The following is a 21,578-nucleotide window of genomic DNA, read 5'->3' on the forward strand; positions in this document are numbered from 1 at the left end:
ATTTGGCCAGTCTGTCTTTCATCTCCTTTTTCCAGCATGAAAACAACTGTGGACAAAAGAGCCAGTGTGCAAGCAAGAAGAAGAGCCAAGTCTCCTCGGCCGGGCCACCATGCACAAACAGTAGGAAAAGCTATGCCCGAGAGAGTCGGTAAGTGTCTCCACGGTGGTCCATATGAATGAATGAACTAATAATAAGGTGTTGTTGGTGTTTCCAGGTAAAAAAAGTCTGATTGGTATCCAATAAAATAAAAAAAAAAAGAGTATCGTTCATTAGAGTCGACAATTGGATAGTGCTAAACTACTCTACTCAGCAAGAAGCATAAAAGAGTACCCTTACATCATACCGTCGTCTCAGCAGCTAAGCTACGCTACAACATGTCCTTTTACTAACTACTGAATATATTTTCCCTGCTGGTTGGTCTCTCACAGGACAGCAGATGATAAAAACCTAATGGAGATCTGAATAAGAGAGATGGGACTCTCATCTGACAAACATCTGGACCTATAGGCATCAAGTTGTCTGCAAAACTACACACCATTTAACAAACAAACTACTTTCTTGCTGCAGCTTGGAGCTCTACCTATCCCTTGATGCTGCCTTTGCCCTGTGCTGCAAGCTTGGATGCTACCACTTCTTCGGACAAGGGTAAGTAATAGATCCTGGGGGTAGCCTTGGTTTTTCGAAAGAGATCATCAAGTGTCAATGCAGGTGGTTCTGGCTCCGTGGAAGGTGGCGGCGGTGGCGGGGGAAGTCGCTCTCTTACGGTAGGTGCATCAGACAGTGTCGGAGGTTTTGCAAGGGGAGGAGGCAGCTGCTGCCTAAAAGAATGTTGACGAGTAGGGGGTTGGGCTGCCTGAGGTGGTTGAAAGTTTGTAGCCTTGGCTGCGCTCGGGCTTGGGCTGATAGGTGCCGGTGATTGCGGTGGGGCATCAACACGTGCCTTGACTTCTTGGGGATCAACAAACTCTGCGATCAGAAGATTCCCACCATTGGGAGGCCACTGGAGATTGTAAACAGCATTTCGTGTACCATTGGCTTCCTCCACCGAAGAATACTGCAAATGATAAACAGAGTTAAGAAATGTTCAAACACAGGGAGAGAGAACTATGATGGATACCTAGATTACAAAGTTCAAAGAATGCACATTACTATTCCTAATTGCTGATGACCATTTCAGCAGCTGAGCTCCATACCATTGGCATAAACCAATTTTAAACCATAGTTCAAGACAAAAGGCAGCAAGCAAGCAAGCAGAGTGAGCAAGTATCCTTTTTATTATTCAGTAAACAATGAGAGAAAATTGACAAGTGTACCAGTCTATGGCTTGAAGTTTTTCAGTTTTCACCATCTTTGATAGTTAGAATATTCTAATTTTCAAAGGCATTACATCATGACTTTTAAGATCATATTGCCTTATTCAACCGACAAGGTTCCTACAAAAAGTGGCCAGACATAAAAGTCTAAGTTCCAAAGCTGATAATTGGATGTCAAATAACTTGTTTCATTCACTTAGTTCTTTGTCAGTGCTCCTTTCTCTCATCTTTCCTTTTTCCATTCCACAGGACACCCTAACATTCCCCCTCACCCTCCTCCCCTCCCTTTTCGCCATTAAGGATATGAAGCTCCATCTGACAAACAGCATCCACCATAAAATGCACAACCAGATGGCACATAGCTAACAAAGAAGGATGAACAGTTACAAATTACTATTGCAGAAAAGGCAGCAAACGGGTGGCCAATAGCCAATCTAGATGCTAGCCAGTTGCCTAACATTCTTCCTCAAACAGTCAAGATGCTAACAAAGGAGTAACAATAGAAGTGATTTGAAAATCAACAAGAACTATATATAATGAAAAGCCAAAACAATAGATATCTATTCAATTTAATTTCATAATCAAAACAACCTTCCTCAAACATGATATAGAAAAGTAAAAAAAAAAAGAACTGTGGAAAACCTTAACAACCAGAATTTTTTTATAATAAGAGAAAACAAATGGATACAAAGTGAGAAATAGAAATGAGAGAAGAATTAATGTCATCACCCTCTTTTCCTTCATCTTTAGGGTAGGATCGAGAAAAACAGTTTAAAGGTTTCATCTTAAAGCCTAGCGGTTTCAACCATCTTCTTGATTTAATAGTCAAGAATAGGCTTGGTATCTCTCAAGTAACCACCAAATGAAGAATAATGAGGGTTGAGATGAAGCCTTCAAACTATAAACTTGGCCAGTGGCCCCAACACATGAGCAAGTCCGCTGTCTCCTAATCAGTGCATTCATGTCACAATGTTTAATAATATATTTATCTTACAGTGAGGCATGAGACCCAATAATAAAATTTGAGCCAGTAATATTTAATTGTTTGATTCATGGGCCACTAGAAAGTTGATCCAGACTTATGCTCAACAGCCAGATTAAACTGAGCCTAGGCATTCCTCAGCTGTTAGGTATCTGCCTAGGTGTAGATTGATAGATGATTGTCAAGGTCCAAGCAAAGACACAAAGAAGGCAACCTCCTGCCACCCTAACAGTCACCATTTTTATCAAAAAATTTAAATGTATGGAACATCTACAAAAACAATCCTGATATAAATACTGATACATGCTATCTTTTTCTCCCTTGATGTCTAAAAAAAATTTAATATAAGATTATAAATGAGCAGAATCATACACAAAATTAATGATTGAACTAGTCAGTCCTACTGTAAGAAACTAAATGGCAAGCAAAGGTGAAAACCAATATAACTGTGAATTATGATAACAAAATGGCAATAAATATAAGAGCTAAGAAAAACATAATAAAGCACGAACAACATACGGTCACATAGCAATGGGTTTTGATGTGGTCCATCCAGAAACTGCAGATGGTTCCAGTTTTTGCAAGCAGTTCTTGAACTGCTTTCAAAGTGAAGGGACGCAAGAACTTGTCAATTCTCAGTGAAGTGGTTGCAGGCTTCTGTGATGGAGGCACTGCAATGTAGACAACATTCAGTCAAATAAAATCATTTACATTTGACACAAACATTGTGGATATGAAGTATCTTAATCTCACCAATGCGTTCCTTCTGGGCATCTCCGCTGGGCTTTGAATCAGACTTCGGGAATATCCGTCTAGGAGTTGGTTGAAATGCATCCTTAGGTGTACTTGATGTACCAAGATTGGATGCTTGTTCAGGAACTTTTATGGTTTCTGAATTCCAGCGGCGTTGCCTCTTCGGAGGCTCACTGCTTCCAACAGCTTCTTGGTCTGAACCAAAGAATCGTTTGAAAAACAGAAACAGATTAATACTGGAATACTGCTTATAATACAGAATCATCTAATTCAGAAAGGAATTGCCCAGCATTATACATGAGTTATTTCTAAACAGCCAAAAAAATAGCAGAATGCAAGCAACCAAGAAAGACAAACGCAAAGTAACTTCACAAATCAGATTCTGATGTGTTCAATTGTGGATATTTGTTATATTCATAAATAGATATGGCTCAATACTAGCAATAACCAAGAGACAGTGATCCTACAAAAGAAGAAATCTGACACATGGCTACTTATACTGTCTGGATACATTGTTGCTTATACACTCCACATAAAATAGGACTGACTTATTCCTGCAAAGAGGAAGGCTATTTACATTGATAGAATCATGGTCATCCAAGTTGCCAAGAGGCAACTACATGAATAAAATCAATTAACAAGATTATCATGGGGCAAGGCCCATCCTTCAGACACAAGAATAAAATCAATTAGCTAACAGTGTAAGCTTGAAAAAAATGCCACAATCAGATAATTTACCAATATGATAAAAGGTAACCATCATTCCATAATGATAAACTACATGAAGCCAGACCAATCATGTATTTGTTAATTGGATGTCAGTCCATAACATAACTATTCATAAAATCAGCTAACAAACAGGTACCAAATAATCTTAGTTTGTATCTTATAGTGAAGAGGCTTTGCTAGTACGCACATCATCCACGGCAGATTTCAGAACATAACAGTTGCACCTGTCAATCTGTCATTAACTTGCTTGATTACAAACTATAGGCTACTAAGATCAGCAATTGATAATATACCATAAAGATGACAAAGTGTTGATGTCTAGAAGCAGACCAACATTGCAACAACTCAATCCAATAGTCTGAGGGTCTGAGATGTGAATCAACTTCACATTTAACATAGTATGCAGTTAATACCCACTTTATTATGAGAGAGACAAAATTAAGCTGTTCTGGATATTCCCAACAGATCTTGTCCTTGAGAACCAGAGAGCATCACATCAACTCAAAATCAACCTGAAAATATGAACCTAGACCTGTTAGATCAAACCAACCCAAGCAGACACTTGACACTTTTAAGATAACCTGTCAGGTTCATGGTTCAGGTTTGGGCTAAAGATATAATGGCCACTTGGGTTGTGTTCAGCTCATTGAGTTTTGAGCCATCAGATTAGGGCATCTTCATCCAGCAGATCATTGTGGACCAAAGGTCACAGCACAAAGTGAGAACAGCCCACACTGAATTTGCGTAGCCCACCCATGTAATAGTTCACAGCCACCCATCACGTTAGAACATATTCAACTTTTTTAGCACTTCGATTGGGCTTGTACAAATTGACAGTAATATCTGTCATAGCTTTCCTTTATTCCCTCCAGTGGTGGTCAGAGAGGTCATCTTCAGCTTCTTTTGAAAACTAGAAAAGGACAATAGAACTTGTCAAGATACAAAGGCAGAAATCAAGCATTTCTTTTGCGGTTCAGCAACCGGGTTGATGGATTGGCATTTGGATTTTTTTTTTTTCTTCCCTTCCTTCTCAACACTCTTGTACTATGGCATTTTCTCAAAGATTGAAACTTGATTTCACACCAAGGATGAGATGAGGATCTTTCCTTTGTTCAAGGTCCAACTCAGCAGAGATATTTAAAAAAAAAAAGAACAAGAAGAAGAAGAAGAGCACATCCTATCATTTGAAGCCTCCTGTTAAAACAACATATACTGAACCATGCTAAGATCGCCATTAAATTCAAGATAAGATCATCCTCCTAAATTCTCTCCAACTAGCATGTCTCCAAGTCTCTAGTTACCCAATGGCTTCAATGTTAATACTTTTCTATGATTCTAGACAAACTAGATTAGCAGGTTGTTATATGTAACATATAAGCAATCATTCTATCCTTTGCACATTTAGTAACATGAAAATTGCAAAAAGAGAAGTCCTCGCTATATAGGAACAAAATGGTAAAAGAAGCAAAGACAGAGATCAGAATTGCAATGAACAATATTACAAATGATTGTGTCAATATCATAGCTGTAAATAAATTAAATTACTTACAAAAAAATTGCACCAAGTATTTTTCCATAGCTGCAAATCTACTTGTTATAATAAGCCCATGTGGTGGGTTCATAAATGGTATAGTTCATCTTCTATATATCTTTAATGCAAGTCACTATTGCTTAAATAGGACATTTACAAAGGCCAAGCATATGCACATTCTACGATAAGCACCTACACATGCATTTTGTTACAAAAAGTACAGAACAGCCAAGAAAACACAAAACTGAAAACACAACCACCACTTCCTTTGCTGAAGTAGCTAACACATCTCCCATGCGTGCAAAACTTATACAAATTTAGACAATGATTTACTTCCCTCTTCTCACAAAAAGTTCATTAGGTGTATTGGCTGAGAAGCACTTGACAAAAAAAAAAAATCCAAACTAGCTACTGCATAGGCGACCTTATTTTGAGATTGTCAATCCTCAACAAGAATCATGGGTAACTGTGTTCTATTTAAATCTAAAGCTAGAGTTCACCTGAAAAGAAAACAACTTGATACTGAAAAGAAATTCCTTAAGACATTTCAGCATAAATATCAAACCAGTTCTTTGAGTAAGGCTATAAATCTAAAACATCAGATACTTCCATGGTGATTTATTTATTAAGGACAGTTATAAAAAAACAAATCACAGCTCCTTGAAAAATGAAGACCTAATCTAAGTTCAACCTAGTATGGATCATGTATAACACCAAAGACCAAAAAAATATAGCAAACTAGCTAGAATTTCATCATGTATCTTAACTTAAAAGAACCATAAGCAATAATATCAATTCAGTTCAGAAGACTGCAAGAGGCTAAGAAACAAAGAAGACATTGTAGAATAATTGATCAGAAAGGGAGGCACAATATGAGCATTGACATGCTTTGTGCTGCACTTGCAGCCAAATATGTGCTTCTTCAAGTGCAACATTCCCACAAGAAAACATGTTTCTCAAAATACTGCATTCCCAGCACAAAAGCATACTCATGGAACTGTTTTTTATGAAAGATAACTTAAAATGAGTCACGATTATCCAATGTCATATTCCTTTACCAAAATAGTGCTGCATTTGGTAAGGTTGATACTAGAACAAACAATGAATACCGAAAAGTCTAGGACACCTTCCTTTAAAACAGTATATATAGACCATAAACACCAAAGAATTATTTCAATCAATGGACAAAGATAACTGTTTCAGGAATTCAAGCAAATGGATATACTACCGCTTCCTACAAATATTAGGGCATTACTTTTTACAGACAAATTGGATAAGAAATCCCAAATCAAGAGACGATCTATGAAGACGGAATTAGTAGGGAGATCAAGTAAAACTATAAATAGGAAAGGATAATATACATATCAGTTTCAGGAGATGCCATAATGGTAATGTAGATGCAACGATAATTTATGTGTGTGGTGCTTCTAAGATGAAGTTTTTAGCAGGGAAGAATCACTACATTCATAGACTAGGCTTCAAAATGGTGAGATGTTTGATCAGCTATTTCTAGGCAGCTTGGATGACATTTCAGTTAATGCCAAAATGATGCTTTAATATGCAACAATTTGAACTAAGTGTAATATCCAAAATATCATTCAACAGCAAAAATCCAAGTAAAAAAATTATTGTGACTCCATAAATCAGCTAGGGATACCTTCTAGTTTTCTCTTTTCGGTAGAACCTTCTGGCTTCCTATGGTCTTCATCAACAGTATCTTTATTGTCTGGAATAGACTCACCCAACCCATCTTTAATATTTGTTCTCACTCCTATAGCAGGCTCCTGTTTCACCTCAGTTTTTTCTGCTAGTTCCTCAGACTTCATGTTGGGATCAATTTGCTTGCTTTCCAAGACATCCTCCTCCATCAATTCATCACTCGAACACCTATCCAAGTTCAATTTTTCTGGAGATCCTTCATCTATGTTATCTTCCTTGCTGAGATTGAAATTTGTACTGCTTTTGACATCTGTATCTTCCAAAGAGACTAGGTGCTTTACTTGCTCTTTATCATCACCCGATGACTGCAGGTCTTTATCATCATCCAACGACTGCAGCTCTTTACCATCACCCAGTGACTGCAAATCGCCACCTACGGAAGGAACACTGCTGGATGATGGTTGAACCATCTCCGGCTTAACAACTTCTTGCTCTAAATGAAAGTCATCAGCATTTAAATTATCCTTTAGTTTATTCTTTTCAACAATTGACACAGAATCAATAGGAATTGACTCACACTTAACCTGGAAACCTAAATCTGGGCTGACCACAGATACCTGATTGTCCAAATCTGAAAGGCTGGGCTTGATATCCTCATCAGGTACGTTCGAGTCTTCTTGCTTTTCTTCCTCTTGTTTTTCTTCAGCTCTTGAAACCATGACACGGGAGTCGTATTGAGTGATCACAGTCTGGCTTTCAGTTGTACTGTCTTCCAACAGAACTGTATTGGCTTGTGTTTCCATAACTGTCGCATCCAATCCTGAAATAGCTGTTATGGCATCTTGAACCTTGATCTCTCGATTGATGTCAATGTCAGTGATAGTGGCATCACAGTCAGTTTTTCCAACTGGATCCGGAATGACGTCTGAACAATTGATGTCAATAGCACTGGTATCACAGTGACTCTGTCCAATTGGATCCGGAACAATGTTGGTATGATCTGCTGCTGAGTTTTCTGCTTGCTTTTGATCGCCATCACCATCAAGAGTCGGATCAGGACAATCCGATTGCACTTGATCACCAGTTTCTTGCTCTTTGATCACCTCTTCATTGCGAATTGCTTCAAATAACTTCCTTACCAGTTCCTCCTTCAGACCCCTTACAGGGATTTTCCTCCTCCTCAGCTCTTCTTTTAACTCTGTAACCTTCCATTGATCAATGGGTCTGTTGTTGAGCACCGGATATTGTGATGCCATACTCTCTAAACAGCTGTAATCCTGACTTTAAGTTTATGTTCACCAGCCTATTCATCCACCAAATATTTCAAATGTGTTAAGTGCGCCAGGAGCACAAAAACAAATGCACGTTTTGTAAAGCATATGTGAAGTACCAAAAAAATCACAAAAATCAGAAAGTATCGTAGTAATCAGTGTGCATAATGATTCCAGCAAACACGATATCATAAGATAATGGTACAGCTTAGCATGCATGGGAAATGTAAACCCTTGATATGACTAGCCTGAATAAGTTGCCTACAACAACGACACCCAAATCACAAGCAGACTTAGGTTATAAGATATCAAGACTTGGGGGTGACTTGTGAAATGAGAATGAGTGACAAAAACCGCCTATTGAAACAAACTACTCGAGAAAAATTAAGAACCTTTCAGGATGCAGCATCAAGGAATAACAAATCGACTGTCACAACAGCCACAAACCCTAATTCCTGAAACACACGCACAGCAGAACCAAAACCCTAACGCGAGCTCCAAAAATTAATCTTTCCTAGAGAGAAGCAGGCAGGAGAGAGAACCAACCGGGGAATGGGCTCCGCAGGCGCAACCACCGTAGGCGATCGAGAACTCAGTTGAGAGCCAGACGAAACCCTAATTCCAGAACAGGAAACAGGCGTTAGACCAGAACAAATCAAAACCCAGCAGGAAAAATCTCGGAAGAAGAACCCATTCCTCGGAAACCGTCTATCCTTCCTGCAACCAACGCCAAAAAAAATCGAAAAGGAAAAAAAAAAAAGAGAAAATCGTGAGGGAAAACGAGGAGGATAGGAAGTAAGGGCGAGATCTTTCGGGAGAGGAAGTGGGGCGGCGAAAGGGACGATGGAGCTCGCGATTTCTAGGGTTTGGGTTTCGTCGTCGCTGGGGTTTCTCCCGCTTCGGTGGAGGATGGCTTTGGATTTAACTTCGAGGACGAGAGCGATGAGGAAGGGGGAAGGAGAAGCGGAAGGGTTTGCGGGTTAGAGATATATTTATAATCGCTTTCGGTGTATAAACGAAGCGCACTGAATACAATCGGGTTAGCCTCAAATTGAACCGGTCCAATCAACCAAACTCAAGTTCGGACCGGTTCGACTCGGTTGCACATGTCTATTTCTATATAAATTCCTTCAAAGCTACCAATATTACGAAGGATTTTAATGTTTAGATATTTGATATACGTTAATGAGATAATTAATTTTTAAATATATATTTATTTTATAATTAACTTATAGAGATTTTTACTTAACGTATTTGTTTTACGATTGACTTACAGAAATTTCTACTCAACGTTACTGAATTTTTTTTATTTTATTTTTAATTTTAAGAATAACCTCTTAATAACATCGAAAAACATATATTCTTATTGTTATATAAAGTCAATCGAACCTTATTTTCAACTTGGCAATAATATGTTTCTCGATAAAGTTTATGATTATTTTTTATTAATCTTTTTGAATGAATACAAAAATTATAAATTTATACATATTAATAAAATAATATTTATTTATTTATTTAAGATAATATTTTCTATTGAATAGTTGTTGACATGACAAATTCAACTAATGGATTTTATCTCCATATTTCTAAGTTGAGAAAGGATAATTTTGTTCATATATCATATTTTAAATTATTATTATTATTATTATTATTATTATTATTATTATTATTATTTATTATATTAAATGACATTTCATGATACTTATAGATGGAGTCAAATTTGAGACTTAGTATATAACAATACAGTAACCAAAACGTTAGTGTCCACTGTTACTACATAAAGGGTATGCAACAATTGCATATAATGTTATTTTCAATTATTCTAAGAATCAAAATATTGAAACTCAAAAAGTAAATAACTCACTCTTAGAAATAATAAATTTCATGGGATTCATCAAATAAATGTCAATCTCTTATATATCTTTCGAGAAAATATTACAAAATTTTAGTCTTATTATTCATACCAAAAATCATTTGTATTTTTATCCTCAGATTAAAATCAAAGAAATAATTTCTATATTTATACTATATTACCTATATATATATATATTATAAATTCGACTTACCAAATTAGAAGCGCACAAAATTTCAATATATGTGAATAAAAATCAAAACATTTCCAAAATATTTCTTGTATAAAAATATTTTTTACTGTAGTGGAACAAAATATTAATTAATGACATAATTTTAATTACTTTTCCTTTTAGAACATGTGAAACTAAATTATAATGTTTCTTAAACCAACACCGAACGATATAACCATTTCATTACAATTCATAATGTGAGTAGAAAGGAAGTCTCAAAGAGCTTTCCTTATCCTTCAGTGATCTGAGTGGCAAGAAGAAGATACACTTCAAATACCTCAACCTCATACTGATCTCCTGTCACAAGAGAGAGAGAGAGAGAGAGAGAGAGAGAGATTCCAAGCACCCACTTGTCCTTGGTCAATCTCTACACCTTTCTATGGTCCAAGTCCTAATCTCCAGAATAGTTCTCATCCCCATACATGGCCATCAATGATGACATTTCACATGTGCTGAACCTTAATGGGCCATTCCTCTCTCTCTGTCTCTCTCAATAGGATGCTGCAGAAGAAAACCTCATGACACACACCTTTTTCAAGGTGTGCTCCAAAACTAAGTGCTCCGACCACCATCACCACCTTCCATCATTCCACCCATCTCCTGGAGTAACATTTCTTACTTCTGCACAGCAAGATTCACACGACTTTCCTGCTTTTCCCACACCTTCCATACTCCACTACCACCAACTCCAAGGCCACCAAACCTTTCCCCCTCCTCCCTCCCTCCCTCCCTCTCGGTTTTAGCCAAGAGCCATTCCTACACTTGCACATACTCCTGCAAACTCTGCTACATTTTGACAACAATGGTTGGGGTTAGGGTTTGTGTTTGGGTCATCCTGTGGGTAGCTGCAGCCAAGCATGGTGATGGTGTCACTGTGAGTGCACCAGCACCCTCCCTGGACTGCTCATCTGCTTTCCTTGAGCTGACTGACTGCCTGACCTTTGTGGAGAATGGCAGCACTGTGGCCAAGCCAGCAGGGAAGTGCTGCTCTGGTCTCAAGAAGGTGGTCAAGAAGGAGGTCTCCTGCCTCTGTGATGTCTTCAAACAAGGAGCAAGCCTTGGTGTCAACATCACCAAGGCCCTTACCCTTCCCTCTGCCTGTGGGGTGTCCACTCCTCCCTTCAGCAAGTGCAACAGTTCTCTCTCTCTCTCTCTCTGTATCTTATTGTCACTGAACACTTGTATTTTCTGCATATTACAAGTAGGAGTTCAACTAAGTTGGCTAATATTGTTTTGCAGCTGATATTGCTGGTGTTCCTGCAGCAGCTCCTGGTAAGATCCTCTCATTTCTGCAGATCATGTTACAACTCCAATTTTTTTTTTCTTCTTCTTTTCTTTCTCGATTACAACCTAAGAGCATAAGTAATTGATTTAGGCCCTGCCTGGCATTGGTTTTCATTGTTTCTCACTCTTTAGAACAGAAATCAAAACCTTATGCAGAACTTCAGGTTTGGTAACCTTTTTCCTGCCTTTTTCCTTTTCAGTACTGCTTCCATTATCTCTGAACTTAACCTAAAGGAACTTATAGCTCCATTTAGTGGTCAACTTGACTGATGAGAGAGTGGAGAAAAAGGTTATGACCCTTCAAAAAAGCTAGGACAAGCCAGCATCATGTCATTCATGGGGATGTTTCTTTTTTGCCCTTCCATCTTGCAGCCTTTATGTTTGTTGCTGATGATTAGAATCAGAACCCTTAGAGTGAGTGTCTGTTGGCTTTCCATTTGATCCCCTTTTGGTTTTGGTTTCAAACACAAATAAAAGAGTGAGATGAGATAGCTCATCCAGATTGCAGAAAGAATCTACATGCTGATCCAAATAGCATTGTCCAAAATAGTTTCTGGGAAGACTCTCTCATCCTTGTGACTCCATCTCTACAGAGGGTTTCATTTCATCTATGTCGATATAAGCACAGTAAGATACTGGTATATTATTGCTATGTTGGACAAACCTCATTACACCTAAGATTAATGAGTTCTCTCTGTCTTGCAGTGCCATCTCCTTCACCTGGTGCTCCTTCCTCGGCGTCTACTGGAGCTCCATCTCCATTACCGGGCAAGTCAAGTGCTGTGTCGCTGTTCCCAGGTCCATGCTTCCGCCTCCTGGGAAGCATGGGACTGACACTGTGGCTGCACCACCAGTTGCAGGGACTCTAGCTCTGAGGGATTTATCCTACTTTATCTTGCCACTTGTTTGCTCTGAGTTCTATGAGTTGATGGTTTTATTGCTCTACCACCTTGGTTTTCCATTGCTCTTCTGCTAATTGACCAGCTACCTTGGAGGATTTGTATTTTCTTCAGTGGTCTAATAAGATGTCTTTGGCTTTTGGGATTGGATTTATATCTAGCATCAATCTTCAACATCTTGAAGAAAATTGCATCAATATATATCCAACTACATTGTTAATCTCAGAAGAAAAAGAGACCATGTTGACTCTCTTATCTCAGTTCAAGTGATCTATAGTGCTCAAGGCTCCTCTCCTATCAATGTGGAATCTGAGGAGGATTGGTGTGCACAGTTAAAACTAGAAGCAATTTGATACCAAGTCCAACCTATATTGAAAAGGAATAACTTGACCATTTAATCAGGGTTAACTTATCAAACATTATCCAGAAAAAAAGCTTGCAATAATTTAGTCAAAATATTTTAACCAACACAACATATATCCTGACAATGGTCAAACAAGGAAAGGATAAATAAAAAGTCAAACTTGGGCTAGAATAATTTCAACATGATTATCCTAACCTTGAGAGAATCACAGCCTATTTGTAAAGTAGCAAATAGTGATCATACGATCAAATCTGATATGCCTCCTATGCCCCGACTTCCCATTAGTTTGAAGACACTAAATCAATCAGAACTCTCATTACCTTTCCATAAAGAAAGAAACAAATAACCACTAGGTCATCAAGATTCAAGAATCTGATGTCTCATGTCGTCTAATCCATAGCCTATACAAACATCGGTCAAAACTGTTTGAGAACACATCAACATCACACACACACACACACAAAGATTCATGGATCTCTTAAAATGAATGATTATTTTCCAAATCATATTATAATCACGATTTCCTTGTGATTGTACTGAGGTTGCAGTTTTAACGACATATGAACAAAAAAGGGACAAGGCAACAAGAGATGCACAACTGAAAGATAGAGGAGTATCAAATCACTTCAACTCAAAATTTGTGATTACAAAGAATGAAAAGCTCTGTTCTGCTTTTGCACGGATGGATTCCAGGAATTAAAATCCAGAATGCAAACCTGGAATTTACTGGATAGGAGAACTTGCTGATGAAGTCATTGGTTGGATCTCTGTACGATGGAGACCACGACAGTCACATCATCGAGTTTACCTCCTGTGAAGCCAGGATATCCAGCTGCAAGGGCTGCATCTGCAAATGGACTCCTAGCTGATGCTGATCTGCCCACCTCCTGTGCCCTCATTGCCAGGAACTCTGCAATTTCCTGCAATGTCAATTTTTTTGTCAGTGTTCTCATCGTCATCATTATTTATCAGAATATAAAACCTAAGTTCATTAGGACACAAGTTAATGGTTTTGGATTGACCCTTGGCTTCAGACTTGCTTGCAGTGATTTGGATACAATGGCTGCTATTTCTCGTTCGTATATATTGTCAAATAGTCCATCGGTTGCAGTCACAATAACATCCCCTTCATCCAAGTCAATTTCGTACATCTATGATTCAAGAAAATGCATTAGGATGATGAAGTTCCTAAAAGCAAACTAATGCACTGAATTTCAAGTTTCAGAAAAAATGATAGGCGAAGATAATTATACCTCTATGTACCTTGAAGGGTCATCACCCCTTTCAATCTGCAAAGGGAAGTTAAACCCATAAACCATTGGAGTAGACCTTCTGAAAACAGTGCCATTCCTTAGTACGATAAATCCAGAATCTCCAATATTAGCTACATGAAGGACCTGTATAGCAGAAATGGGAAACTGTTAAACGAGTTCTCCGTGCTGCTGAACATAAAATCCATCTCAGATGCCGCAGTAGTAGAAATAGTAAATAATATTATCGACATGTCAAGAAGTATGAGAATGCACACCTTTCCATCAAAATAACCAACCAAAACTGTAGATGAGCCTGGAGATCTTGCTTCAGCAGCACTCTTGATCAGGATCTCATCTGGTTTAGTTCCTTCATATTTTGAGACAAACTTTACACAATTCTCCATCAGTTCTCTGGCATACAGCCCCGCATTGATTCCTAAAACATAAGATTGAATGACTGAAGTTCAATCGCTATAAAGCATACAAAACGAGAGATACATGCAAGGCCATCTACAGACACAGATACAAGTCTTATTTTCATCTGTTGTTTTGTACAAACATAGTTGGGACTTGGGAACAACAGACATAGAAGTCTATCGCATGTAAGAAGATGGTGTCAGAGTTTTAATTATTAGAATAGCATAATGTAGCATAATGTTTCTTTTTTCTAGTTGAAGCCTTGAAATTAAAATAATGATACACCACTGAAATAAAAATTATGATACACCACACTAGAAGACTTCAATTGTAGTTGGTAACTAAATACACTATCCCCACAATATCTTGGTGAAAGAAGAACAACGCGCTTTGAAATTTGATAAATTAGCTACCTCAAAAAAATCCATCAGTTACCAACTCATACTCAGCCTGACAATTAAAATTATCAGGTAATAATGAGGCCAGAGATTTACATAATACATTTCGGATTCAGACTCAGATCCTGAGGTTAGCTTATCAAAATGAATTTCCTGAATAACTGACCAGACATCCTGTTGGTTATATTCATTTAAGAAATGTTAAGAAAAGTATATAGCAATTCAAGTGGAATCTGTCAACTAACGTGATAAAATTTATGACAGTAACCAAATAAATAGACAAAGCGCAAAGCAAGGAAACACCTTCAAACGACCACTGGCCTACTCCATCAGCTACACCAAACCAGCTATCCAAAGCCGCAAAATAAGCATCTTCACCACCTGTCAACGCCTGGCATTATTAATTTTAGATCACTAACCATGGATATTTTTAAACCATAGACATAGTAAAGTAAAATAATATGAAAAGTTAAATGCTGTCCTTTCTGAAACATAACATAATTAAGTAAAACAGACAACTTAATGGAAGACCAAGAATGGTGAAAATGAGAGCTATGAGAACATTTCAAAAGTTTAGAAACACACATTTCCAGCTGTTTCAAATTTCAATTTACTTGAAACAAACACTCTATTGGTTACTACAAAAGCATTTGGTTTGCTATCCATCATCATGTTAGCACTAAAGCATTGAATTAATCCTCTTGCATAGAAACCATATCTGCTCATGAGGAAGTGAAATGTGCAATCATTATTATAATATATGACATGTTTAATATCAAAAGTAAATTAGAGGTGTTGGGATAAATAAAAGCCAAAGGAAACTTGTTTGGACCCACCCCCCCTCTTCCAACCCCACACATCGAATGCCATGGCATTTGGATTATCCAGGGACATGCCCTCAACAGAGCTCAACAGCAAAAATAAATCAAGGTTTGTTGTTCCATGTATATTGTCTTTTAGAAAGCTCAAGCTCTTTATTTCTGCAGCAAGGTGCTTCATTCAACAGAAAATCATGAAAGGAATGAAGGACACAATGAAAAGCACAAACTATGATAGAAGTAATATCAGGATTATAAATTCAGAATCTGATCTTATAATGAAACAATGAATACAGTTGCCAGTCTGAAGAGTTCTACATGCTGATCAAGAGGAGTTAATCATTTTTAGCCAGTAAAAGCATGGCAGGATTATCTAATGTATTTGTTTCAGATTATAAACAGGAATTGCTTCAGTACCTTTGAAGGATGGGGCAAGATTGCAGCTCCTGAAGACAAGAAAAGTAAGCTTGCTGGTACATGGTCCACCCTACATAGGAATAAAATTAGTGTAAACCATGGACAAAAGCATGTTGTGTATGATGCACAAGTCTGAAAAATATTACACGTGCTATTCTTACATCAGTTCAAAGATAGACGAGAAAACTATCATACCTATTAGAATCTACACCTTCACCATTCTCTTCATCTCTGGTCCCTTCAGTAGTTTCAGCCTATAAACATAACAGGAGTTTTGTAACAAGTAGTCTCAAAAAAAGAATCATTTTCTTCCGTATAACATGTTAAAACAACAGGCATGAAGTCAAGCTCATTGACACTAAAAACAACATTGCACTAGCTATAAATTCTAAGACATCCTATGCTATCCATCCTTTTTCTTTACATCCTATTCTATCCATGAAAAGTTGGTGACCGCATGTGGACATTAAAAAAGGCAAAAATATTAGATGTTATAAAAGGTATGAAATATGTTCTTTGATCATGAATCACTTTCCTTAAGATCACTAGGCATTTCATATGAAGAATATCGCAGAAAATGAACTACCAAATCAGCCTTATATCAAGACCAGGAGAAATCAAATTCAGTAATTTATTTGTTCCTGTTGCATCTAATTACATGGTGCAAATTTTTGTATTGGCTAATGTTTCCAAAACCCTCAAGTATATAATAATAATAATAATAATAATAATAATAATAATAATAATAATAATAATAATATGGTATTTTAGCAATAATTGTGGTAGGAGGTCAGGAAAGCAAATCGACCATATCAAGGAGTGACTGGCACGGGTAAGAACATTTGACCAGATCAAGGGGTAGGTGTTCAACTGGCTATTTGATAAATGGGTATAGGGTGTTTCTTTTTCAAATATTCATTTCTCACAAAATTCACAGATAAGACAAGAACTAAGCAAGGATGTTGAGGGATTACTCTGGCTAGGATTTCAACATCACCGCTGTTCCCATGATCTTCTGCGCAAGAGGGGATTGATTCCACAGCCATGCCAGTAATGTCCTTGGCTGCACTAGACACTCGTGAAACCTCAGAACCTTCAAATTGAGTTTCCATGATTTCAACTCTCTCATGAACTGGAATTTCTATAGCTTCAATATGACCAGTCTGCTGCAGCAAGCCACCACTAGAATCATCTTCCACCTCAACATCCATAGGACTTCTCAATTCATTGCGTTCTTGAGTTGCTTCAGTGGTGATTCTATCAGGGGAGTCATCTCTAAGCTCAACGTCCATGTCAGAGATTCCCTCTTCACTTTGTTTTAGTGTCTCTTCTAAGTTATTTCCATTACCGGATTCAAAATCCATGTCAGATATTCTCTCTTCACTGTGTTTTAGTGTCTCCAGTATGGTAGTTCCATCACCGGATTCATCCTTTGACTCATCTATATCAGAACCAATCGATAATGGCGAAGTTTCAAAGACAGAGTTTACTTCTATTTCATTGTCATTAACTGGAGCGACATATACTTCTGATGCTCCCAGAGACGAATCAGAATTTTCGTCAGGAGTCTCAACTAACAGACTTTCTGATGAAACATGAATGTCCAAATCAATATCTTCTGCTACCTTATCATTGCCAGAAGCATCTCCTCCTTTTAATTTGTTTGTCAGCTCGTCAGAATATTTATCTTCATTAATCCTTTTGCCAACATCCACAGAGTTCACATCTGTTTCTTGATCTTCGATCAAAGATTCAACACCATCAACAACAGAGATGCAGCTCTCCTCACTTAGTTCTGCAACTGTCCTCTTCAGTTCTTCATTACCATCAAACCCCCTGGGCTTTTCTTGCATCTCAGTCTCCACAGCAGTAATTGTTTCATCACTGGCTATCACACTCTCCTTCAGACAGATCCCATCATCCATATTTGGATCTGTCTCAACCAGTCCCAGATCTCTAATCTCCGAAACGGACCACCCTTCATCTCTTACTTCACCTATCACCACCGACTCTGATTCCTTCATCTCAAGATCGTATCTTTCAGCTTTTTGTTGGTTTATCTCACAAGAGCCTTTCTCCTCGGAATCTTTCGCTTCCGATTTCCCCAACGTTTCCAAATCTTTCTCCAGAACGGTGCTTTCAGCAGGAGCAACATCAGCAACCTCGTCCCTCTTCGCTTCGGTCGCATCACCAAAACGGAAGATGACGCTGCCGTCGGAGCACTCTGCCGATGCCACCATCAAATCCCCAATCAAGAAACAGAAGAAAAAAAAAAACAACAAAGAGTGGTAAGGCGTCAAAGCCAGGACGACGATCCCCGATTTAGGGAAGAATCGTGGAAGAGGAAGTGAAGGAGGACTAGCAAAGGGGAAAGGAATCTCAAGTACCGGTGGTGGAGAAGAGCTCCATAGTGGATCGCGATAGGGCCTGCGGAACAACCTTGGACCTCGTCGTCGTCGGGGCCGGCGGAGGCCCGGAGAAGGAGCGGCGGAGGGGGAGGGGCGGCGGACCTGGAGGGGAGACCTTGAAGGAGGCGGGGGAAAGGCGGAGGTCGAGAAGCCCGGCCAAGGGGATATCCGCCATCAACGATCGGCTGCGGCGGCGGAGACCGGTACTCACATACTAGTAGTGGCAGAAGTGAAGGGGGCCGAAAGCGGCGGTTTTGTTCGGTATCATCGCGGCGGAGGAAGGAGGAGGAGGAGGAGGGATAAAGATGAGAGTGGGGTGGTGGGACACGTGCCGGGGAAACACGATTCCCATCAGACCTTATCCGGATGGGCTCCTCGACACGTGCCAGCTAGGTTTGCCCTCTGCAACACGAAAACACTTGGGGAGTGTTTCTTCGAAATGTTTTCCGATTCATGTGCTGCAGCAGCAGAAACACTTTTTAAGAAAATAAAAATACTGTTACGAAAGGGAAATGCTGTCTTTTTAGACGTCAATTCAACAACAACAAAATGCTATAACATCTGAAAAATACTCATTAAAATGCACCAACAAAATGCTATTACGAAAAAGAAATCTTGTATTTTTAGACGTTAATTCAACAACAACAAAATGCTACACAACATCTGAAAAATACTCATTAAAATGCACCACTACAAGAATCTTATTTCACATCAATCATACTGCACAACAAAGAAATAATTGTTGGATCGAAGGCTTACAAAATGTCATGAAAAAAAGCTTACAAAATCTATATACAGTCAGTCTTTCTTTTACCCACATAAAAAATGCCCCTCAAACTATCAAAATAGAAATATGAGAAAAATAATACTTAGGAATTTCTGTAAAAAGAAAAAAAAAACTTAACCCTTGTGGAAAATTTAGAGAAAAAATATTCTGCGGAAAAAAAAATGGAAAGAGGGATTTTTCGCGAGAATTCGCTCAAAATATATCGTTAAGTTAAGTGAATTGTTCCGATATCTTGCCAGATGCATTGAACTAATAACAGAGAATTGATCTTGCATGCAGCTTAACATGCTTGATTTATTATCATGATTCAGTATTCATGAAGATGCTATGAGCCTCACCAGATCTAATTAGAGTGATAAGAGGGTGAAGGGAGTGACAGGTCCTTCCAACTTTGAGATGACAACAAGATGATGCCCGAGAGAGTGGCTGGCAATAGAGACATCATTTGTCCAAGGCATTATCCCATACCCATGCAAGCCTGTCCACAAGGGTTATCAACAAGGAGAAAGAAACGGAATCAATCTTTAAAAAAGGAAAGAAAAAAAATATTGAAGAACTTTGATTATTTTGTCCTACAATGACACACTATAACTTACTGTTGTTGTCCTCATAAACTATCCTTGCATCTACAAGAAATAGGAAGTAATTCATCAACTCTACAGTAATCATAGCCCTAATTTAATGAATCAGGTTTTTGTCCTCATTCTAGCCTGAAGCAATGTGTTAGATTAAGAGAAGCAAATAATTTTGGAGGACTTGGTAAGCATGATATGTCAACAACTCAGAGGTGAACATCAGTACATGTCAGGTTAGTTCTCATGCAATTATCCATAATAAACTAATGCATCACCTACTTGTTCTCTGGACCTGACATGATGGCAAGTGCTACTCTACACCAAAAATAACTAGATGCTTCAAGTTAATTTTCCATAGATTATTACTCTCACTTGATAATAAAAAAGTGCTACCGTTGGTCAGCTATTTTTGTCTAAGATTCTTACTGGACTAAGCAGTAGAGAGATCAGCAGCCAAATTCTTCCTCTTTCCAAACACTTTGCTGCACTGCACTCTGCATCATGACTTCATGGATTGGTCTGATTACCACCAAACACTTTGAAGAACTTATTTGAGATCCAGCTGAAGTGGATCAACCCCCATTGCAGAAAGCTTTCCAAGATTTTACAAGCAAACCTATACTGATAGAAACCAAGGGAAGTCACTTTAGAACAGGCAATAAAGAAACTGCAAGTAATTAGAAAAGGAGAACGAGTGAAACAGTGAAAATTGACTGGAGAAACAAGTTTGAGGCCGTGAGGGTAGATGTTCGTCCATTTTCAAAGTGGACCACACTAGGCAGACTGTCCACCTCCACATATTTGTGGACAACTAGCATCAAATACATACAAGGTAAACTGAACTATCAGAGTGATCATCTATCGCAACCATGCATTAGTGGATCATCTAGTTCTATAATAAGAGAAAGACGTGGAATTAATGTCAACCCCAATCTTGCAGTGTTGCACAGCTGAAAAGGTGATAGAAGATTATGTTCAAAAACTGGTACACACATCCTCAATGAAAGACCACCGTACAAAATTCTAGTGACGTCCATTTCCTTACCATGTAATAGACAACTCAGCGTCGTGCCGGTGCCACTTGCAGCAGGAACAGCTTTGTATTCCCTTCATTCTTTAATTTCCACTCTGAAATAAAAAGAGCAACATTAATTTCCAACCAGAGATCTCAGTGGATTTGTAGGTACACATTTATGGACAGAACAACATATGGCTACATTTCATGAGAATTAGAATAATAAAGATGGACAGGTTTCAACCTTCTGAGGTAGCTGGGGACTTTCGGTGACATTGGAGAACTGATACTCACCAAAGTTTAGCAGGCATGCTTGCATGACAAGAACAATAGAGATGGATGGGTTAACCTTTTGAGGTAGCTGGGGTGCTTTCAGTGATATTGAAGAACCGATATGAACCCAAGTTACACAGGTTCACATATCTTGAAAGAGGGAATCTTCAAATAGACTCTTGCCCAGCCTAAGCAGCAACAGCAGTTTGACCATTGCCACAGTTGTTGATGAGGTGCCATCAATCTTGATGGATGTCAACAGAATCTTATGTTTCAACTCAACTTGGTTCATTTTATATTGTCTGAACTCAAGGCCACATAACTGTTCCCACCCCTGTAAAAAGGAA

General features: G+C 38.4%; 3 protein-coding genes across 3 annotated transcripts; 1 reads left to right on the forward strand and 2 right to left on the reverse strand.

Moving 5' to 3' along the window:
• Positions 1-283: 283 nt before the first annotated feature.
• On the reverse strand, positions 284-9,212 carry LOC135631440 (uncharacterized). Its single transcript, XM_065139118.1, has 5 exons — positions 8,786-9,212; positions 6,967-8,271; positions 3,050-3,244; positions 2,816-2,967; positions 284-1,055 (listed from the first exon to the last, which is right to left on the reverse strand). Exons 2-5 carry the CDS (start codon positions 8,222-8,224, stop codon positions 582-584), a joined length of 2,079 nt encoding a protein of 692 aa, XP_064995190.1. The 5' UTR covers positions 8,225-8,271; positions 8,786-9,212; the 3' UTR covers positions 284-581.
• Positions 9,213-10,857: 1,645 nt separating this feature from the next.
• Positions 10,858-12,660, forward strand: LOC103976717 (non-specific lipid transfer protein GPI-anchored 31). The gene is made up of 3 exons (XM_009392021.3): positions 10,858-11,459; positions 11,563-11,595; positions 12,313-12,660. The coding sequence occupies exons 1-3, from the start codon at positions 11,126-11,128 to the stop codon at positions 12,474-12,476; spliced, it is 531 nt and encodes a 176-aa protein (XP_009390296.2). The 5' UTR covers positions 10,858-11,125; the 3' UTR covers positions 12,477-12,660.
• Positions 12,661-13,346: 686 nt separating this feature from the next.
• LOC103976715 (probable protein phosphatase 2C BIPP2C1) lies at positions 13,347-20,559 on the reverse strand. Its single transcript, XM_009392018.3, has 11 exons — positions 20,370-20,559; positions 19,707-19,846; positions 18,561-19,039; positions 17,148-18,397; positions 16,369-16,427; positions 16,174-16,243; positions 15,242-15,329; positions 14,399-14,559; positions 14,124-14,267; positions 13,893-14,021; positions 13,347-13,790 (listed from the first exon to the last, which is right to left on the reverse strand). Exons 3-11 carry the CDS (start codon positions 18,754-18,756, stop codon positions 13,623-13,625), a joined length of 2,265 nt encoding a protein of 754 aa, XP_009390293.2. The 5' UTR covers positions 18,757-19,039; positions 19,707-19,846; positions 20,370-20,559; the 3' UTR covers positions 13,347-13,622.
• Positions 20,560-21,578: the final 1,019 nt, after the last annotated feature.

The sequence above is a fragment of the Musa acuminata genome, chromosome BXJ3-2 (assembly GCF_036884655.1).
Source record: "Musa acuminata AAA Group cultivar baxijiao chromosome BXJ3-2, Cavendish_Baxijiao_AAA, whole genome shotgun sequence".
Classification (NCBI taxonomy): domain Eukaryota; kingdom Viridiplantae; phylum Streptophyta; class Magnoliopsida; order Zingiberales; family Musaceae; genus Musa; species Musa acuminata.